This window comes from Carcharhinus amblyrhynchos, chromosome 6, assembly GCF_965287045.1.
Source record: "Carcharhinus amblyrhynchos chromosome 6, sCarAmb.v2.hapA, whole genome shotgun sequence".
Lineage (NCBI taxonomy): Eukaryota > Metazoa > Chordata > Chondrichthyes > Carcharhiniformes > Carcharhinidae > Carcharhinus > Carcharhinus amblyrhynchos.
Window position 1 is genome coordinate 63,810,724 of NC_137329.1, and position 19,717 is coordinate 63,830,440.

Sequence of the window (19,717 nt, forward strand, 5' to 3'; positions counted from 1 at the left end):
CTGAGGCACACTACTAGTCATTGATTGCCAACCAGAAAACACCCATTTACCCCCACTCTTTGTTTTCTGTTAGTTAATCAATCCTCTATACATGTTAATACATTACCTATAACATCGTGCACATTTATCTTATGCAACAGTCTTCTGGAAATCCAGATAGATCACAACAACAGGCTCCCCATGTCTGCTGCGCATGTAATGTTTTGAAAGAATTCCACCAAATTAGTCAAACATGACCTGCCCTTCGTTAACCCATACTGTGTTTTCCCAATAGGACAATTTATGTCCAGGCGTTTCATTATTTTTTCCTCGATGATAGATTCAAGCATTATCCCTACTACAGAAGTTAAGCTAACTGCCCATAGTTACCCGCCTTTAGCCTACCTCCTTTTCTAAACAGTGGTGCCAGATCTACAGTTTTCCAATCTGCTGGAACCACTCCAGAGTCCAGCAAATTTTGATAAATTACCATTTACTATTTCTCCTGCATCTCTTTCAGTACTCTGAGATGTATTCCATCAAGGCCAGGTGACTTGTCTACCTTAAGCCCATTAGCTTGCCCAATACTACCTCATTTGTGATAATGATAGTTTCTAAGTCCTCACATACAATAGCCTTCTTGTCATCAATTTTTGGCATGTTATTTGTGTCTTCCACTGTGAGGAGCACACAAAATATCTATTCAACCTTGTTGTCAAGCTTACAGTCATCACTTTTGGCTCTACACTGTCTGCATATCTATAGCATGAGAGCACTTGTGACCTTCAAGACCTGTGGTGTGCCTCAGGGATCAGTGCTGGGTCCACTGTTATTTCTCATTTATATTAATGATTTGGATGAGAATGTAGGAGGCATGGTTAGTAAGTTTGCAGATGACACCAAGATTGGTGGCATAGTGGACAGTAAAGAAAGTCATCTCCAATCGCAACGGATCTTGATCAATTGGGCTAGTGGGCTGACGAATGGCAGATGGAGTTTAATTTAGACAAATGCGAGGTGATGCATTTTGGTAGATCAAACGAGGGCAGGGCTTACTCAGCTAATGGTAGGGTGTTGGGGAGAGTTACAGAACAAAGAGATCTAGGGGCGCATGTTCATCGCTCATTGAAAGTGGAGTCACAGGTGGACAGAGTGGTGAAGAAAGTATTCAGCATGCTTGGTTTTGTAGGTCAGAACATTGAATACAGGAGGTGGAATGTCTTGTTGAAGTTATACAAGACATTGGTAAGGCCATAGTTGAAATACTGTGGGCACTTCTGGTCACCCTATTAGAGAAAGGATATGATTAAACTAGAAATAGTGCAGAAAAGATTTACTAAGATGCTACTGGGACTTGATGGTTTGGGTTAAAAGGGGAGGCTGGATAGACTGAGATTTTTTCCTCTGGAGCGTAGGAGACTAATGGGTGATCTTATAGAGATCTATAAAGTAATGAGGGGCATAGATCAGCTAGATAGTCAATATCTTTCCCCAAAGGTAAGGGAGTCTAAAACTAGAGGGCATAGGTTTAAGGTGAGAAGGGAGAGATACAAGAGTGTTCTTAGGGTCAATTATTTCACTCAAAGAGTGGTGAGTGTCTGGAACACGCTGCCAGAGGTAGTAATAGAGGCAGGTACAATTTTGTTTTTTAAAAAGCATTTAGATAGTCACATGGGTATAGACGGATATGGGCCAAGTGCATGCAGTTGGAATTAGCTTAAAGGTTTAAAAAAAAGGTGGCATAGACAAGTTGGGCCGAAGGGCCTGGTTCCATGCTGTAAACCTCTGTGACTCAAAGAGACCATTCTTTGTGTGTTGCCAATATGTAGAGAAACTAGCTGCCGACCACAGGCCATCCACTCCATGGAGTAGCTACTGACCATTCTAAGAATGTCTCCACTTGGAGGGGAATATGCTCTATTACAAGCTGTAATATATAGCTGCAAATTTACCACATCTATTTTTAAGTGGCTAACTGACTTGTAGGACGGTATCACGTTGCGACCATTTTTGGGCGCAAAAATTTGGTAAAGTTGGGAGTGAGATGATGAGTGCGATCTGCGCCTGTTTTCGTTCCAGTTCCCACTTCACCAAGGCCAAAAAATCGGCACGGTTGGGATCCCACCCAAAACAAATGCGGCACCAATTAAATAAATTTGCATGCATCTTAATCCAATTAGCGAGCTGCATGCCCACTTTACCAGTACATCTGCCTTTATCACCATGTTTGCCCAATCTAAATCGGTCTGCATCAGACATGTTCCATAAAAGTCCAATTCTAGCGCTCCAACACTGAGGATTAGTGAGGAGGTAAGTGCCCCCTTCCACTGGACGGCACTGTGATGCTCACCGGGGGTTGTTTTGTGGTGACCATGTTGCATTTTGGGTTGCAAGGGTTCTGCAAGTGCATGTGGGGTTGGGGGCTGTTGCTCAGAAGGTATCCAATGTCTGATTTGAAGCATGAACCCAGGTATCAACACTAACCTCGGGTCCCGAGGTTGCTGCTGGGTCCTAGTGCACACTGCATTCTTCCAGGTGGGGGGCTGTCCAGGAAGCCCTTTGAAATGACAGTGCTGCAGACGCAGGGCTTTTCAAACAGAAGTGTCTGTGCTCACTACTGCATGAGTTCTGGGTGTGTGTTATTGGGGAGGTTGGGGGGATCTGTGTTGCTAGGGGATGGGAGGGCTGCGTTGGTGGGTGATGTGGAGTCTGTCATGCTGAGGAGCCTGTGATTGGGGAAGGGGGGGGGCACTGTGTTGCTGGGGGGGCATGGCAGTATGGGCAGTATGTGTTGCCGGACTAGGTGAAAGCAGCGTTCCTTAACCTATCCATCTGTCTCCCTCCTTCTACAAATCTCCCCCGCCCTCTTCCCTTCAGATTAATGAGATGGCTTTTGTGATATAACCCATTGATCTTGCTGTTCTTTTGGTTGCTGCTGGAGCTGATGAGGAGGACCAGGAGGATGAATTGCAGGAGAGGAGGCCCAGGCCTTACCACTTGCAGGAGTAGAGGGTGACGGCCACAGATGGGAGGCATAGGAGAAGGAGGGAATGGAGACCCCGACCGTTGCACAGACAAGTGTTGTTTGAACAAATGTCGGACACTGTGTGCTGCCGAGGGCTTCAGTTCTGAAAGGAGGCGGCGCAATACCTGTGCCATTTGTTGCAGGACCTGGCACCATGGTGGGTGGTGGTGATGGCAGGAGATGGGGAATGGGGGGATCACCCACTTTTTTTGGCAGTCGAATTGATGGCCACTTTGAACTTTTATGCTTCTTCCAGACCCCAGCAGAGGTGTATGTGGTGTTTCCCCGGTCACATCTATGTCCCACATCCATGTCAAGGATGCCCTGCATGCTCAGGCTGGTCAGTATGTCAAATTTGACCTGGACCAGGCCAGCAGGAAATCTGGGCTGCAGGATTGTGGCTATTTCAGGGATACCTAATGAGCAGAGAGCTATAGACTGAACCCATGTTGCCCTCAAGGCTCTGTTTCAGAATCCGTGACAATTCATCAACAGAAAGGTCTTACACTTCCTAAATGTGCAATTGGTTTGTGACCACACGATGAACATCATGCACATTTGCACCAGACACCCCTGCTGGGTTATTCTGAGGAGCTGACATACTGGGGGCCTTTGAGAAGGAGCCCAGGCTGCAGGGATGGCTCACGGGTGACATGAGTACCCACTTCATCCTGATGATGCCTGTGCAGGGACCTAAGGCTGAGGCGGAAGCCCCGAATAAAGAGGCCCATGTTGCCACCTGCTCTATGGTGAAGAGATGCATGGGGCTCCTGAAAACACAGTTCAGATGCCTGGACCACTCTGGCAGGGTCCTAGAACACAGCCCCTGATTTCCTCCCACATTGTGGTGATGTGCTGTGCCCTACACAACCTAGTGCAGCAAAGAAGAGACCTTTTGGAGATGGAGGAGGGCATGGAGGCTGACCAGCAGGAGGAACAGGAGGAGGACAATGCCACCTGGGTGCTGGAGGGATGACAGCAAGGACGGTGCGAAGATGGTGAGGGAGGGCCTGATCACCAGGCACTTTGCTGACTAGGGGCCTGTATATCTGCACATGGGTTCCATCACGATCCCTCCACTCCCAAAGTCACACAATCTCCTGCAACATTGTCACACCAGAGTGATGGGCCTGGGTACTCTGAGTTAGCAAGTTTCTTTGGCAGGCAGGAGGGTGATGGTGACTCGCTAAGCACCTTTATGATGATGCCCTGATGCAAACTAGTCTGATTTCTACGCTGGCACTGGGCCCACATCTGCATAGTGGGTAAAAGATCTGTAAACCTCCATACCAGGCCCCAGGGCAGGTGGGGTGGGGGAGAGGAGGGAATCACTCATGGGTTCTGGGAAATCAATGGTTTTGTTTTATCAGTGAACACAGCATTAAGGGGCTGAAATCAAATGAAGGATCCCTCTGGAGACTGACAGGGTGACAGCATTCCTGTTCGAGACACATCTGTGACAAATTAGTCATAGATGGGTCGTGTAAAAACATTTATTGATTACAATAGAAAGTGTCCAAATAATAAGTGCTAACAAAAACTTGTGAACAGTAAATGTTAAGGTGCTTCAGAATCTATCTGACTATTGTAGCCCCTTCACCCGTGTCATCTTAGTGCAACTACAACTTCCTAACCTTACATGGTCTACACCTACCTCTTGGTGTCTCTCCAGAATGTACATAGGAGGGGGTTAGCTATCTACCTCACTCCATGGCTTGGGAGGTGTCCTTTGGAGGGCCAGGACCTTGAGGCTGTCTTCAGATGGCTGGGACATACCTGTTCATCCTGCTACCCCTGAGATGCCCCAGTGTCAGGAAGGGGGGAGTCATAAGTTGTAGCCACAGGCACAGTCTCCTGGCTAGAAGGCCCTGGCATGGGCTTGAGCCCTTCCTTCTCCTTTCAGGTTCCTATGGGCCCCTGGGTCACTCCATGGGACCTTGGTGCTTTTGCAGTGAGCTCCAGAAGCTGCGGGGTTATCTGGCCCTGCCAGTCCTTGAGGACCACCATGGTGGTTGAGGCCCCTGCGATGGCCACCTGAGTCAGGGGCCACCTGTCAATGGCAGCAGGAAGTGCCCTCTGAGATTGGGCCACGTTCTGCAGTTTCTTAGCCATGACCCTCTGTGACTGAGCCACGTTTTCAAGGGCTGCTGCCATAACATGCTGTGTCTCAGCGCTGTCCCAATGGATCTCATACAAGCTCTCGAGCATCTCAGCCATAGTCTGCAAAACATTGAGAAGCCTGTTCAGTCCCTCAGCTATGGGATTCCATTTTGGCCTGCTGTGACTTGGCCATTGCTTGGAGCCTGTCACTCATGGTGAGGATTCCCAGGTTTTCCACTGTGACTGCCACCCTGGCTGTGTTGGCCTGGGAACCATGCAGGACAGGCAATAGCTGGTCCACCTGAAAGCTTTGGGACTCCTCGTAGTTGGTCCAGTGTGGTTGTCAGGCCCCCCTCTACATCCACCGCACCACCACCACCCCCCCCCCCCCACCACCACCACCTCCCCCCCCCCCCCCCCCCCCCCCCGCCCCGACTCCTGCCTCTGTTGCTTCTTCTACAGCAGCTGAGGGAGAAGTGATGTCAGAGGACCAGCATGTAGTCAGGGGTCAGCTGAGTCCTTGCCTCCAGCAGGCTCCCGCATGCCAGAGACCTCGGACGTTCCCTCCTTCACCTGACATACATTACCAGATGTGTTGTGCTCACCCGAGAGTGACCCAAGAGCCTCACCACTAACTGGACTCACCGATGTGAGAGTATCTGAGATGGTGAGTTGTAAAGTGGAAGCTGACACCAAAATAATGTCGCCCTTGAAGGTCTCTTCATCTGCTTCCTCTTGGAGTCTTTGGAACTGTCAACCTCAGGATGGAGCTGTATTCGGGGCCTCAATTCCAAATGGCCCTGCTGCATCCAGATCTACCCCAGCAACACAGGACGCAAGGTTAAGTGCAGGGGAGGGATAGGAATCTGGTATGCCAGAAAGTTGCTTGACGTTTCTCCATTGAACATAGAACAAATCATAAAAAAGATCACATTACAGTAACATGCCCTTCAGCCCTCTAAGCTTGCAGTGACCATGCTGCCCATCTGAATTGTAACCCCCTGTTCTTCCAGGGACCATGTGCCTCTATTCCCATCCCATTCATGCATTTTTCAAGATGCCTCTTAAAGGTCATTATAATATCTAGTCCCACGACTTCCTCAGCAGTAAATTCCAGGCACCCAGCACCCACTGTGTAAAAAAACCTGCCTCGTACGTCTCCTTTAAACCTTGCCCCTCACACCTTAAACATTTGCCCTTTAGTAAATGACTCAAATTGAGTGGAGGATTGACAGGTACTAACTTCTCGACCAGGCTGTCACTCAGATAACCTCTCTGAACAGGTCCAGCATTGCTCCACAAAGGTGGTGAAGACTCGGAGGTCAGGTTCACCACCCTCTTTCTTCGCCCCCTCATGAGTGTTTTGGGCATTCTTCTCCTGTGGGGGCAGAGGGAACCATGAAAGAAATGATGGTGTGACGCCTGCAGAGTATCAGGGTGTGGCCCTCAGAGGGCAAGAACAGTGATACTCTTGGTGGTGGGGAGAGGGGGGCAGGAAGGATGTGCTTGGGGTCAGGGGCTGGAAGCATGCAGTGTGCTGGGGGTGGGGGATTTGGGGGAAGATGCTAGATGGGGTTAAGCACAAACCCTTGCTGCCCAGATGAGGTCATTGACCTTTTTGCAACACTGCTTTGCTGCTCTGGGGGCCAGTGCTGTGCCACTAACTTAGACTGCAACTGTGTCCCAGGCTGCTTTGCCGTCACCTCCCCGGGTCTGCATCCTGCTGGGGGGAAGAGGGTGCCCTGCCTCGTCTCTACAGAATCCAGCAATCTGCAGAGATCGACCTCAATGAATCTGGATGCTGATTTATTTTCCATTTTTTCCTGCGCTGCCTGTCCATCCTTGGAGGTTTTTATGCAGTTGCCCCTTGTTAGGACAGGTCAGCTGCAGGTAGCTCGAGAGAGCATTCCAGCAATTAAATGCAGTTTGCTTGTTAGCATTGAGGGGAAGGCAAGTGAGCACTTGCAGATGTGTTGATGGATTGGTGGGGTGGGGGGGGGGAATCTGTGCCTCTATGATGGCTGGGGGCAGCGGAGAGAGAGGGAGGTGTCGTGTCGCCATCACAGTCATGGAGGATGGGGGCCAATTTCATGTGGGTCTGAGGTGGAGGGGGAAAGGAGGAGCGCTGCCACTCTGCCTGTGATTGGTGGGAGGGAGGGGTGGCTGCTGTTACTCTGCCTGCCATCAGTGAAGCAGTGTGGGGGCGCTCCCATTCTGCCTGCGATCAGTGAGGGGGGGTGCGATCAGTCTGGATGGCTGGGGGGATAAGGGGGTCAAGCAGTATAGGTGGGAGACCATATTGTACTTAATAGGGAAGAGGGAGAGTTGGGAATTAGTGTGCAGAGAAGGAGTGAGGAAATATAAAATGGGTGTACTGGATATTTAGGTGGAAAAGCTGCTGTCAGGAGTTGGGGGGAAAAATGATTAGAAGTAGCCTTGACAATGATTGAAATCATGATGTGGGTATGCCGGCGTTGGACTGGCGTAAACACAGTAAAAAGTCTGACAACACCAATCGGTTGGACTAAAACCTGGTGTTGTCAGACTTTTTACAATGATTGAAATTACAGACATAGTGAAAGGCTGTAATGAGTGTCATGGTGGTCAGTGGATGGCACTGCTGCTTCACAGCATCAGGAACCTGAGTTCAATTCTGCGTGAATTTTCTCTGGATTCTCTGGTTTGCACTCAGTCAAAAGATGAGTCAGTTAGGTGGATTGGCCATGCTAAATTGCCCCTTAGAGTCCAAAGATGTGTATGTTAGGTGGATTAACCATGTTAAATGTGTGGAGTTATAGGGATAGAGTGGAGGAGAGGGCTGGGTGAGATGCTCTTTTGGCGAGCCTGGGCCAGATGGCCTCTTTCTGCACTGCTGGGATTCTATTTTTCTATGAGTTGATGAATATGTTTAATAAATCATGACTGAATCTTGCTCTATTTCAGCCCCTATTCCATGTCCAGGAAACCAGGTATATCAGGAATGTGGCTCTCCCTGCTTATCTACTTGCTCAAATCCACAGACCACATGTGATAGCTATGGCACATATGGTTGCTTCTGCCCAGAAGGTAAACATACTAACTCTAATAACAGTTAGGATTCCTGGAATATGTTGTCATATAGAAATGAAGAAAGATATGGTTATTTAATTGTGAACAATAAATTGACAGACAAATTTGATTTCAATAATAGGTTGTTATTCTGATAATTGAGTCTGTAATAGAACATGAGTACTCAATTCATCCTTTCTATTCAGTAGCATTGTGTGGCCTCAGGTCTGAGAAGTGAATTTGTATCCATAAATTTTCCTAAGTTTTGATGCAATTTTATTATACTATTGTAAAAGAATTGCCAGTGCCATTGATAATTGGTCCTGCAGCAGCCCTATCACACTTGACATGTTAACGCATCTCAGTCTAGGATCCTATTTCCTGCCCTACAACCCTGAAACTCAGTGGTTTATTTCCCTATCTTGCTTTGCTCCTTGTTTCTGTTGATACTCTGATGGATTCTGGCCATCAATAGTTCTGGAGTAAAGGTTTCTGCTTGATCCATATAAACGTATGCATTGCACTTTAAGCAGTTTTGTTGAACATGTATCTGATTGTGCTCTAAATTTAACAGATTTCAGTTCTTTTACAAACATTGGGGAATCATTTGTATGGTCCTGTCAGCCTTTGCTTTAGTTTTTCATCATTTTTGAAAATAATTTTTATAGTTTTTCAATTTTTAAAATTACCTTTTACTTTTTCATCACAAGTTATGTATGTCATAAAATGTTTGTGGGTTTTTATTTTCACTATCTTACACTGCAATTACAATTCTTTACAAATCATTTTCATATGCTCATCACTCTTTTTGAATGAAAAGCCTGTAAGGGAAGGGGTCATCAATCATATCATCACCAGTGGATGGTGAAGTGAATGTTTATGATGATGGATAAGATGATGATGAAGTGGACTGTGATGTTGAGTTTGAGCTTTGCTGCATCTCTGACCACCCAGGCAAGTATTCTATCACACTTCTTGTATGTACCTTGTAGGAGTGAAAAGAGGTGAAACACTCACAGCAGAATCCTCAACTTCTAAACTTTTCTCCTGACCCTGGAATTTATATGGCTGCTCCAGTTCAATTCCTAGTCAGTGGTGATCCACAGAATAAATTTCTTCTTTTCACAGGAACTGTTCTTGATGACATTTCTGCTAAGGACATGTGTGTACCTCTAAGTCGCTGCCCTTGTGTTCTAAACGGTCAAGTCTATGCTCCTGGCGGTTCAGTGAATTCGCCATGCAAATCCTGGTAAAGCTAAAAAGTTTACATTTATCAATACTTTCTCTTCATTTTATATTTTGGAAAAAACAGTTGTTTACATCTATTTTCTTAATGATACAGAAATTTGGGAACTATTGATGGTTCACTTTTCAGTTGTTATCAGAATGTGTATGTGGGCTTGTACTCGTTAGAGTTTAGAAGAATGAGGGGAGATCTCATTGAGATGTATAAGATGATGAATGGGATGGATAGGATAGAAGTGGAAAGACTCTTCCCGCTCAAAAAAGACAGTAGGACTAGGGGGCACAGCCTCAAGATAAAAGGGGGGCGGATTAGAACGGAGTTGAGGAGGAACTTCTTCACTCAAAGAGTGGTGAATCTCTGGAATTCTCTGCCCGTTGAAGTGGTGGAGGCTGCCCTGCTAAATATTTTTAAGACGCGAGTTGATGGGTTTTTGATAAGAGAGGGGATTAAGGGTTATGGGGAGAGGGCGGGAAAGTGGAACTGAGCAGCGACAGATCAGCCATGATCTTATTGAATGGCGGGGCAGGCTCGAAGGGCTAGATGGCCTACTCCTGCTCCTATTTCTTATGTTCTTATGAATACCCTCTGGACTCACTCTACCAATACCAGCTACATGGAACAATACAGTATCATAGAATTCAACAACATCAAGTTACATGGTCAAACCAATCTACTAGTGCTGTTGTAGTGCTTAATACATTTGGGACTATTTGCTTAAAATAAGTTTATAACCTCTCCAGACATGCTCATGAATAGTTGGAGAAAATGTTTGTCTTTTAGTTGTGTTTGTTGTGCGTGTATTGACATGGTGTCTTTGTTTTTATTGCAATACATTGTAGTTCCACCACCCTGAAGCATGTAAATATAATGGCATGGTTTTCTGCCCTGTTATGCTGGTAGAGTAGCATAGCGGGATGGGAAATATATGCAGGAGTCAGAAATTAGAATTCCTACCCGGCAACTTGTAGGTCGTGAATTTCTCAGGCTACTTTTTTTGCATAATCAGCCTCATGCCAGGAAACAAAGGTGATTGAGGGTAGAGCAGTGGATGTTGTCTACATGGATTTTAGTAGGGTTTTCAACAAGGTCCGTCATGGTAAGCTCATCCAGAAGATTAAAATGCATGGGGTCCAAGGTGAGTTGGTTGCTTGGTTTGAGAATTAAGGTTTACCAGGATGCTGCCTGGGTTAGAGGATATGAGCTACAAGGTGAGGCTGGACAAACTAGGGCTGTTTTCTCTGTCACGGCAGAGGCTGAGGGGAGACCTGATAGATATCTATAAAATTATGAGAGGTACAGATAGGGTTGACAGTCAGAATATTTTTCCCAGAGTTGAAATGTGTAATATTTGGAGACATGCACTTTAAGGTGAGAGGGGAAAAGTTCAAAAAAGTGTGAGGTGCAAATGTTTTTACACAGAGAGTGTTAGGTGTCTCCAGAAGGGGTGGTAGGGGCAGATATGGCAGGGATGTTTGAACAGGCTTTTAGATCAGCCCATGAATATGCAACATGAATATGGACCAGGGGCAGGCAGAAGGAATTAGTCTAAATTGGCATCATGTTCTGCACAACCTTGATGGTAGGTTTGAAGGGCCTGTTCCTCAAACAGATTAGTACAATCTACTTACAATCGTTGCCATGGCATTTTAGGCCACACCTACGGCAGTACAGGAAACAACAATGGTGTATTTCTGATTCGTGCACATGATTGACATTGTCCCACTTTTTCTTCAATCTGAGCATCCAGACCTGGGCACTAATAATAGCTACGTGTTAATTCCTTCATTTGAACTAGTGGGCTGACGAATGGCAAATGGAGTTTAATTTAGACAAATGCAAGGTGTTGCATTTTGGTAAATTGAACCAAGGTAGGACTTACCGAGTTAATGGTAGGCTTTGGGGAGAGTTACAGAACAAAGGGATCTAGGGGTACATGTTCATAGCTCCTTGAAAGTGGAGTCACAGGTGGACAGAGTGGTGAAGAAAGCATTTGGCATGTTTGGTTTCATTGGTCATTGAATACAGGAGTTGGAATGCCTTGTTGAAGTTGTACAAGATATTGGTAAGGCCACACTTGGAACATGCTGTGCACTTCTGGTCACTGTATTATAGAAAGGATATTATTAAACTAGAAAGAGTGCAGAAAAGATATACTAGGATGGACTTGATAGATTGAATCAAAAGGAGAGGCTGGACAGACTGGGACATTTTTCTCTGGAGCGTAGAAGGCTGAGGGGTGACCTTATAGAGGTTTATAAAATAATGAGGACCATAAATCAGCTAGATAGTCAACATCTTTTCCCAAAGGTAGGGGAGTCTAAAACTAGATGGCATAGGTTTAAGATGAGAGGGGAGAGATACAAAAGTGTCCAGAAGGGCTATTTTTTCACACAGAGGGTGATGAGTGTCTGGAACAAGTTGCCAGAGGTAGTAGTAAAGGGGGGTACAATTTTGTCTTTTAAAATGCATTTAGATAGTTACACTGGTACGATGAGTGTAGACGGATACGGACCAAATGCGGGCAATTGGGATTAGCTCAGGGGTTTAAAAAAAAGACGGCATTGACAGGTTGGGCCAAATGGCCTGTTTCCATGCTGTAAACTTCTATGACTCTATACTGGGATGGCCTTCATTTAATTGTTCAAAAACTTTTCCACACAAATAAGGAGGAATGGTTGCTTTGATTCCCCACAATAGACACCCACTTTGCATGCCTTCTTTGCATTTCTGCTATTGCTCCTTTCAATACCACATCCATCACCTTCACGGGATAATTTCTAATATGTTTCTGAACATGAGAAGCTGTCACGGGCAAATGATCTACGAGTGAAAAATAAGGAATACTAGCAAAACTAGTTGATGGCATCTCCTTAATAGGTAATGGTAAGCGCAATGATGTATCAGCATTAACATTGCAGTCTGACTGATAATACTTAATACTGTTTGCGTGTGCAGGTAAGATCAGTGACCAACTCTGCAATTGGCTGACAGCTAATAAAGATATGCCTTTATATGGCCAAAAGGTGAGCTTAAGGGTCAATAATCAGTCGATAATGCGAAATGATGACCATATAAATACTGATGAAACATTTGTATGCCAGAAATTATACTCAATGTTTCTTTTGCTGGCTGAGCATAGTTAGGTTCAGCACTAGTCAGAGTATGCAAAGCAAAAGCTATTGGTTGTTTTTCTTAAGGCATAATATGTGAAACTACTGCCCCTAATTCAGAAGCTGAAGTGTCGCAAGCAAACAATAGGGACAGCTTCAGCCTAAAATGTACCAATATTTCAGGCTTCTGCAAAGATCTTTGACATCCTTATATACTTTCTCATATGATGTTGTCGAGTTCCATGACCGTTTCACACATAGTAAATTATGTAATGAGTTGTGTGATGTCATGGTCACTGTTCTGCTGAAGGCTGGTAGTTTGCTGTGGACAATGGTTTGTTTGAGTCTGTGTAGTTGTTTGAAGGCAAGTAGTGGGGGTGTAGGGATGGCCTTGGCGACATGTTGAAGGCTCGAGACAATGTCATAGCTTCTCCGCTCCGGGGAAGTACTGGACAACAAAGAGTACTCTGTCTGCTACGTCCTGTGCTTGTCTTCTGAGGAAGTCAGTGCGATTTTTTGCTGTGGTGCATTGGAACTGTCAATCGACGAGTCGATTGCTGTATCCTGTTCTTACGAGGGCGTCTTTCAGCATCTGCAGGTGTCTGTTGCGATCGTCCTCATCTGAGCAGATCCTGTATATACGGAGGGCTTGTCTCCCCTGTTGCCTGAGCCCCTAGCGCACCCCAATTGAACCCCCTTCATTCCGAAGGAGTTTCCCACTAGTTCCCTGAACATGAGGGACGTAGTCTGAACCCTGTCAGAACGAAGTACTCTGGGCGGGATGGGAGATTTAAAGATTCTGAAAGATTCTGATAATGAAGTAATAAACATATTTCAAATACATGCAAAAAAGATTTAAATCACTTACCTGCCTTCCCATTGGTTTCCAGTGTGGTCTGACCAGTGATTGTTCGCCGGCTCTGGAAGATTTATATGTGTTCCCAGTGCATGTGCAAATCCCTGTTCAAGGCTGGAGACACCCATCTCCCACCACAACCCAACAGAAAAGTTACGGTTGCAATAGGAGAATCACGGTCTTGATTTCTTGGCTGTCTTGCAATCTTACTGACTCACCCCCAACTCAAAATTGTAGCTTTCTCCTGGAATACATCATCCCCAATGTTTGCATGGGGATCTCTTTGCTTCTCTCTACTTTCCTTATGAACTACTTTCAGTGGTAGCAAATTCCACTGGTGAAAATATTATTCCTCATCTCTGTCCTAAACAGTTTACCCTGTATCCTCAGACATTAACCCCTGGTTCTGGGCACCCTGACCATCGGGACTATCCTTCTGCATCTACCTTGTCTAGTTTTGTTAAAATTTTATAGGTTTCTATGAGATCCCCTCATTCTTCTGAACTTCAGAAAATACAGACCTAGCCGATTCGATCTATTCTTGTACATCAGCCCAGCCATCCCAGGAATCGGTCTGATAACATAAGAACATAAGAAATAGGAACAGGAGTAGGCCATCTAGCCCTTTGAGCCTGCCCCACCATTCAATAAGATCATGGCTGATCTGAAATGGATCAGTTCCACTTTTCCGCTTTCTCCCCATAACCCTTAATTCCCTTATCTATCAGAAACCTATCTACCCATGACTTAAATATATTCAGCGAGGTAGCCTCCACCACTTCAATGGGCAGAGAATTCCAGAGATTCACCATCCTTTGAGCGAAGAAGTTCCTCCTCAACTCTGATCTAAACTGCACCCCCCTTATCTTGAGGCTGTGCCCTATAGTCCTGCTATCCTTTCTAAGCGGGAAGAATCTCTCTACCTCTACCCTATCCGTCCCTTTCATTATCTTATACGTCTCTATAAGATCTCCCCTCAGCCTTCTAAACTCCAACAAGTACAGACCCAGTCTATTTAGTCTCTCTGCATAGGCCAACTTCCTCATCTCTGGTATCAGCCTAGTGAACCTTCTCTGCACTCCCTCCAAGGCCAATATATCCTTGCGCAAGTACGGCGACCAAAACTGCACACAGTACTCCAGCTGCGGCCTCACCAGTACCCTGTACAGTTGCAGCAAGACCTCCCTACTGTTATATTCTGTCCCCCTCGCTATAAAGGCCAGCATTCCATTTGCCTTCTTGATCACCTGCTGCACCTGCAGACTGGGTTTTTGCGACTCATGCACAAAGACCCCCAGGTCCCTCTGCACAGTAGCATGCTGCAGCTTTTCGCCCTTTAAATAGTAATACCTCCTATTATTATTTCTGCCAAAGTGGATAACCTCACACTTGCTAACATCTTCTCCCTCCAAAGCAAGAATACCCTTCCTCAGATGTGGAGATCAAAACTGCACACGATATTCCAGGCCTCACCAAGCCCTTGTATAATTGCATCAAGACATTCCTGCCCCTATACTCGAATCCTCTCGCTATGAAGACCAACATACCATTTGCCTTTCTTATTGCTTGCTTACCTTCAATGACTCATGTATGAGATCATATCCCTTTCCTAATTTATGGCCATTGACATAGTAATCTTTCTTCCTGCTTTTGCTACGAAAGTTATAACCTCATATTTATTCACACTACACTACATCTGCCATTCATTTGCCCACCCACTCAGCTTATCCAAATCACACTGAAGGATCTCTGCATCCCCCTCACAGCTCACCATCCCACACAGCTTTGTGTCATCTGCAAATTTTGAGATATTACATTTAATTTCCTCACCTAAATCATTAATACGTACATAGTGAATAGCTGGGATCCCAGCACTGATCACTGCAGTATCCATTAGTCACTTCCTGCCATTTTTTTAAAAGTTTATTTTATTAATGTTATAAGTAGGCTTACATTAACATTGGAATTAAGTTACAGTGAAAATCCCCTAGTTGCCACACTCCGACACCTGTTCAGGTACCGTCAGGGAGACTTTAACGCGGCCAATGCACTTAACAAGCATGTCTTTTGGACTTTGGGAAGAAATTGGAGCACCTGGTGGAAACCCATGCAGATATAGGGAGAATGTGCAGACTTCACACAGACAGTGACCCAAGCCAGCAATCGAAACTAAATCCCTGGAGTTGTGAGGCAGCAGTGCCACCTGCCACCCATTTGGAAAAAGACCCATTTATTCTTACTCTTTGTTCCTGTCTGTCTGAGTTTTCTATTCATCTCAATACACATGCTAATCTCTTATGCGGGACCTTGTCAAAACCCTTTGGAAAGCCCAAATAAACCACGAACACTGGATCCCCCTCATCAACTCTACTTGATTCATCCTTGAAGAATTCCAGTAAAATTGTGAAACATGATTTCCCTTTCATTAATCCATGCTGACACGATCCAATCTTGCTACTGCTTTCCAAGTGAGTTGCTATGAAATCTTTGATAATGGTTTCTAGAATTTTCCTCACCACTGGTTTATAATTCCCTGTTTTCTCTCTACCTTCCCTTTTAGATATTGGGTTAAATTAGCTACCTTCTAAACTGTAGGAACTGTTCCAGAGTCTGTATAACCTTGGAAGATGACCACCAATGCATCCACTTTTTCTTGGGTCACTTCCTTAAGTACTCTGGGATGCCAATTATCAAATCCTCTTGTTTATCGGTCTTCAGTCCCATCAGTTTCCCCAACACCATTTCTCTACTAATTCTGATCTCCTCAGTTCCTCCATCTCACTAAACTCTGTGTGCCCCAACATCTCTGGTATTTTATTTGTATTCTCATTAGTAAACACAGAACCAAAGTATGTTCTCAGTTGGTTAGCTATTTCTTTGTTTCTGATTATAAATTACCCTTTTTCTGATTGTAACGGACCTAGATTTGACTTCACCAAGCTTTTTCTCCTCATGTACCTGTAGCAACATTTACAGTCTGTTTTTATGTACTCCGCAAGCTTGCTCTCATTTTCCCCTTCTTAATCAGTCTGTGGCCCTCCTTTGCTGAATTTTAAACTGCTCCCAAATTGTTTTTCTTGGCTAATTTGTATGCTTCTTCCTTGGGTCTAACAGTATCTTGAATTTCCCTTGTAAGCCATGGTTTGGCCATCTTTTTAGTTTTACTTTTGTGCCAGACAGGGATAAACAGTTGTTTCAGTTCACCCATGTACTCCTGGAATTTTTGCCATTGCCTATCCGCTGTCATCCCTTTCAGTAACATTTCCCAATCTATCATAGCCATAGCCTCATAGCCAAAGCCTCATAGCCATAGCCTCATATAATCACATTTTCCTTTACTAAGATTCAGGACTCTAGTTTCAGAATCAATTGCATCACTCTCCATCTTCATGCAAAATTTGGGTCTGTACTCGTTAGAGTTTCGAAGGCTGAGGGGGGGCCTTATAGAGACGTATAAGATAATGAAGGGGATAGATAAGGTAGAGGTAGAGAGATTCTTCCCGCTTAGAAAGGACAGCAGAACTAGAGGCACAGCCTCAATATAAGGGGGGGCGGGGGGCAGCAGTTTAGATCAGAGCTGAGGAGGAACTTCTTCACTCAAAGGGTGGTGAATCTCTGGAATTCTCTGCCCGTTGAAGTGGTGGAGGCTACCTCGCTAAATATATTTAAGTCACAGGTAGATAGGTTTCTGATAGACAAGGGAATTAAGGGTTATGGGGAGAAAGCGGGAAAGTGATCCACTTCAGATCAGCCATGATCTTATTGAATGGCGGGGCAGCGTCGAAGGGCTAGATGGCCAACTCCTGCTCCTATTTCTTATGTTCTTATCTTAAAATTCTATCATGTTATGGTTGTTCGCTCATCCCCAAGATGTCTTGCACTACTAGATTATACCTTTCTCATTACACAATACTCCGTCTAGAAGATGTAATGTCCAGTTGGTTCCTCAACTTATTGGTGCAGGAAACCATCCCATATACACCCAGGAATTCCTCCTCTGTGGAGGAGGATTTGTCCAATCTATTTTGATTTGTCCAATCTATATATAGATTAAAGACACCCATGATAAAAGATGTTCCTTTATTGCGTACATACATCTTTAATTTTCTATTTAATTTCATTCCTAACATCACCACTACATTTTGGGGTCTATATACAACCCCTACTAACGTTTTTGTCCAAATAGCCCCTTCTGCACTGTAATTAAGTGGTTTCCTTCTATGCTATAATTATTTTATGAAAATCTATGAAAATCTTGTGTGGCCCTTGACACATGTAACAAATAATGCAGCTATTTTACAAAGAAGGAAAGTTAGAAAACCAGGAACTGAAAGCTGTTCAGTACAGCATCAGCAGTAAGCATGATGCAGATTAATTTAAGAAGAAAGACAAGCAGAGTATATTTTAGACTTTGATAGGTTACACAACGGATTGACAAAGTTTGACCGAGATGTTCCTGAATTTGTGCTTGCATTCAAGTTACTGGATTGGGCACAAATTTAGTATATATACATACATAGATTTATGGTGCTTATAGGGTTCAATTTCAAGGAAAAGATTCTCTTTTAGATCAAAAAGATGCTGCCCTAAACACATTTTTGAAGAAGTGTTGTTTCCAACTACCTGCAGTCAAATGTAGGGCAACTCTGCAGTGGTGCAAGGAATAGAGGACATCATGGTTGCTAAATTTTGAGATTGTTTGAATAATCGATTATACCTGATAGTACAATAATGGGGGACATGATCTTACCACCTCACCATGCCTATTGATCAGCACGGCGAAGTGCGAAAATTATGTACGAGGCCAAAACTCCAAATTGCGACCGGTGCGAAAGGGTTTGCTGTTTTCCCAGCCCTCTTTTAAGGTGAGATCTGCTTCGCATCCAAAATGAGCACAAAGCTTATTAGCATGAATTTACTACTTCGATATGCAACCGCTCCCCCTCCCGAATACTTTCCACCTCTTCGGCATCATGTCATGTCTGCGCAAATCACTACTGCTCTATAGAAGTGTGGCTCAGACACCGTAATAGCAAAGGAGAGCTAGAAGGTGAGTACCATTGAGCACCAAACCCCAGGGGATGCAGGAAGCAGGAGGTTTCAGCCGCTGTTATAGCGCGGGATGGGGTTAAGGGCTTACGTGGATGTCAGGGTTTGTGGTGACTCATGCTGGTCTGGGGGGGGGGTGGTCCTTAGATCGGGACTCACCACTCGTGTTGCCTGCATTCCCCCTGGCCACTGAACAACTCCCGAGGGGATATAAGATCAAGTCCCAACCCCACTGATGTCACCATGGTCACCCTGCCATCTGTCTGCTGAACAGGCTTTGTAGCTGACTGCTGAAATTCTACCCCAGGCCCCACGAACAGCGACAAGCATCAGGCCAGGCAGCTACTGTTCCAATCAAAAGAGCTCAGCAGCTGATAACACCGCTCCTCACACTGCATGGATTCTGCAGTACTTCTACCATGGCCACCCATCTTGTGATAGTCATGAGTGTGCTTCTCTGTCTGTCTGAACTGCTCGCCATCCCTGGAAGCCAGTGCACTAGACCTCCAGATAGGTTCACTCATGCCTATGCCTTAGGAGTTCCCACTGGAGAATCCATCAGAGCGACCTATATGCTCTTTGTGTCTGCCATGGCAATGATATGGCAACAGTGGGAGGCCCATTGAGGTGGTGCATGGCACTGGGGATGCTGTCATGCTGCCAGCATCTGGACTTACTGGGATTGCTGGAAGGAAGTGAGAGGCCCGGCTTGGATAACCTTACTGACCGCCTTTCCCTTTCTTTCCCTCCCTCTCTCTCCTTCCCCCCACCCCAAAGGAATAAAGAATTTCGAATTGGAGCCAGTACAGCTGGCAGTTATACTTTTGGTTGCTGTGGCGGAGGAGGGGGACATCCGGCCATGGCAAGACCAGCCCAGGCTAGAAGCTGCAGCAGGAGGATGGGCTGCTGGTCGGGGCCAGTACGCACCCACCTATTGGCCCAAGGAGAGGGCCAGAGGATGTCAGCGACCGAGACACTGCTGCTACAGGAGCCATATGTCATTTGATGGGATTCAGATAGCTGTGTGCCACTGCAGACTGTGTTTCAATAATGAGACAGTGCAGCATCTGTTCCAGCTCCTTGTGGATTAGACACCTCGTGGAGCAGAAGGACGTGGCTTCCAGTGGTAGTAAAAGTCATGGTGGTCCCCAGCTTCCATGCCACCAGATCCTTCCAATTGTCCAGCATATTTACTAGCATAAGAGCACTTTATCTGAATGTTTGTAGCATTCAAAAGAAGATAAATGAGTTGACAGCACAAATCATTGTGAACCAGTATGATTGGGTGGCCATTACAGAGACGT

At 45.3% G+C, this 19,717-nt stretch overlaps 1 protein-coding gene across 1 annotated transcript in view; it reads left to right on the forward strand.

Moving 5' to 3' along the window:
- Nucleotides 1-19,717, forward strand: part of LOC145344349 (mucin-6-like) — a 185,967-nt gene that overhangs the window by 20,244 nt on the left and 146,006 nt on the right. Inside the window, exons 8-9 of the mRNA XM_080191478.1 lie at nucleotides 8,048-8,170; nucleotides 9,281-9,401. Of these exons, the coding sequence (XP_080047604.1) occupies nucleotides 8,048-8,170; nucleotides 9,281-9,401 (244 nt within the window). The remainder of the gene's footprint in view (nucleotides 1-8,047; nucleotides 8,171-9,280; nucleotides 9,402-19,717) is intronic.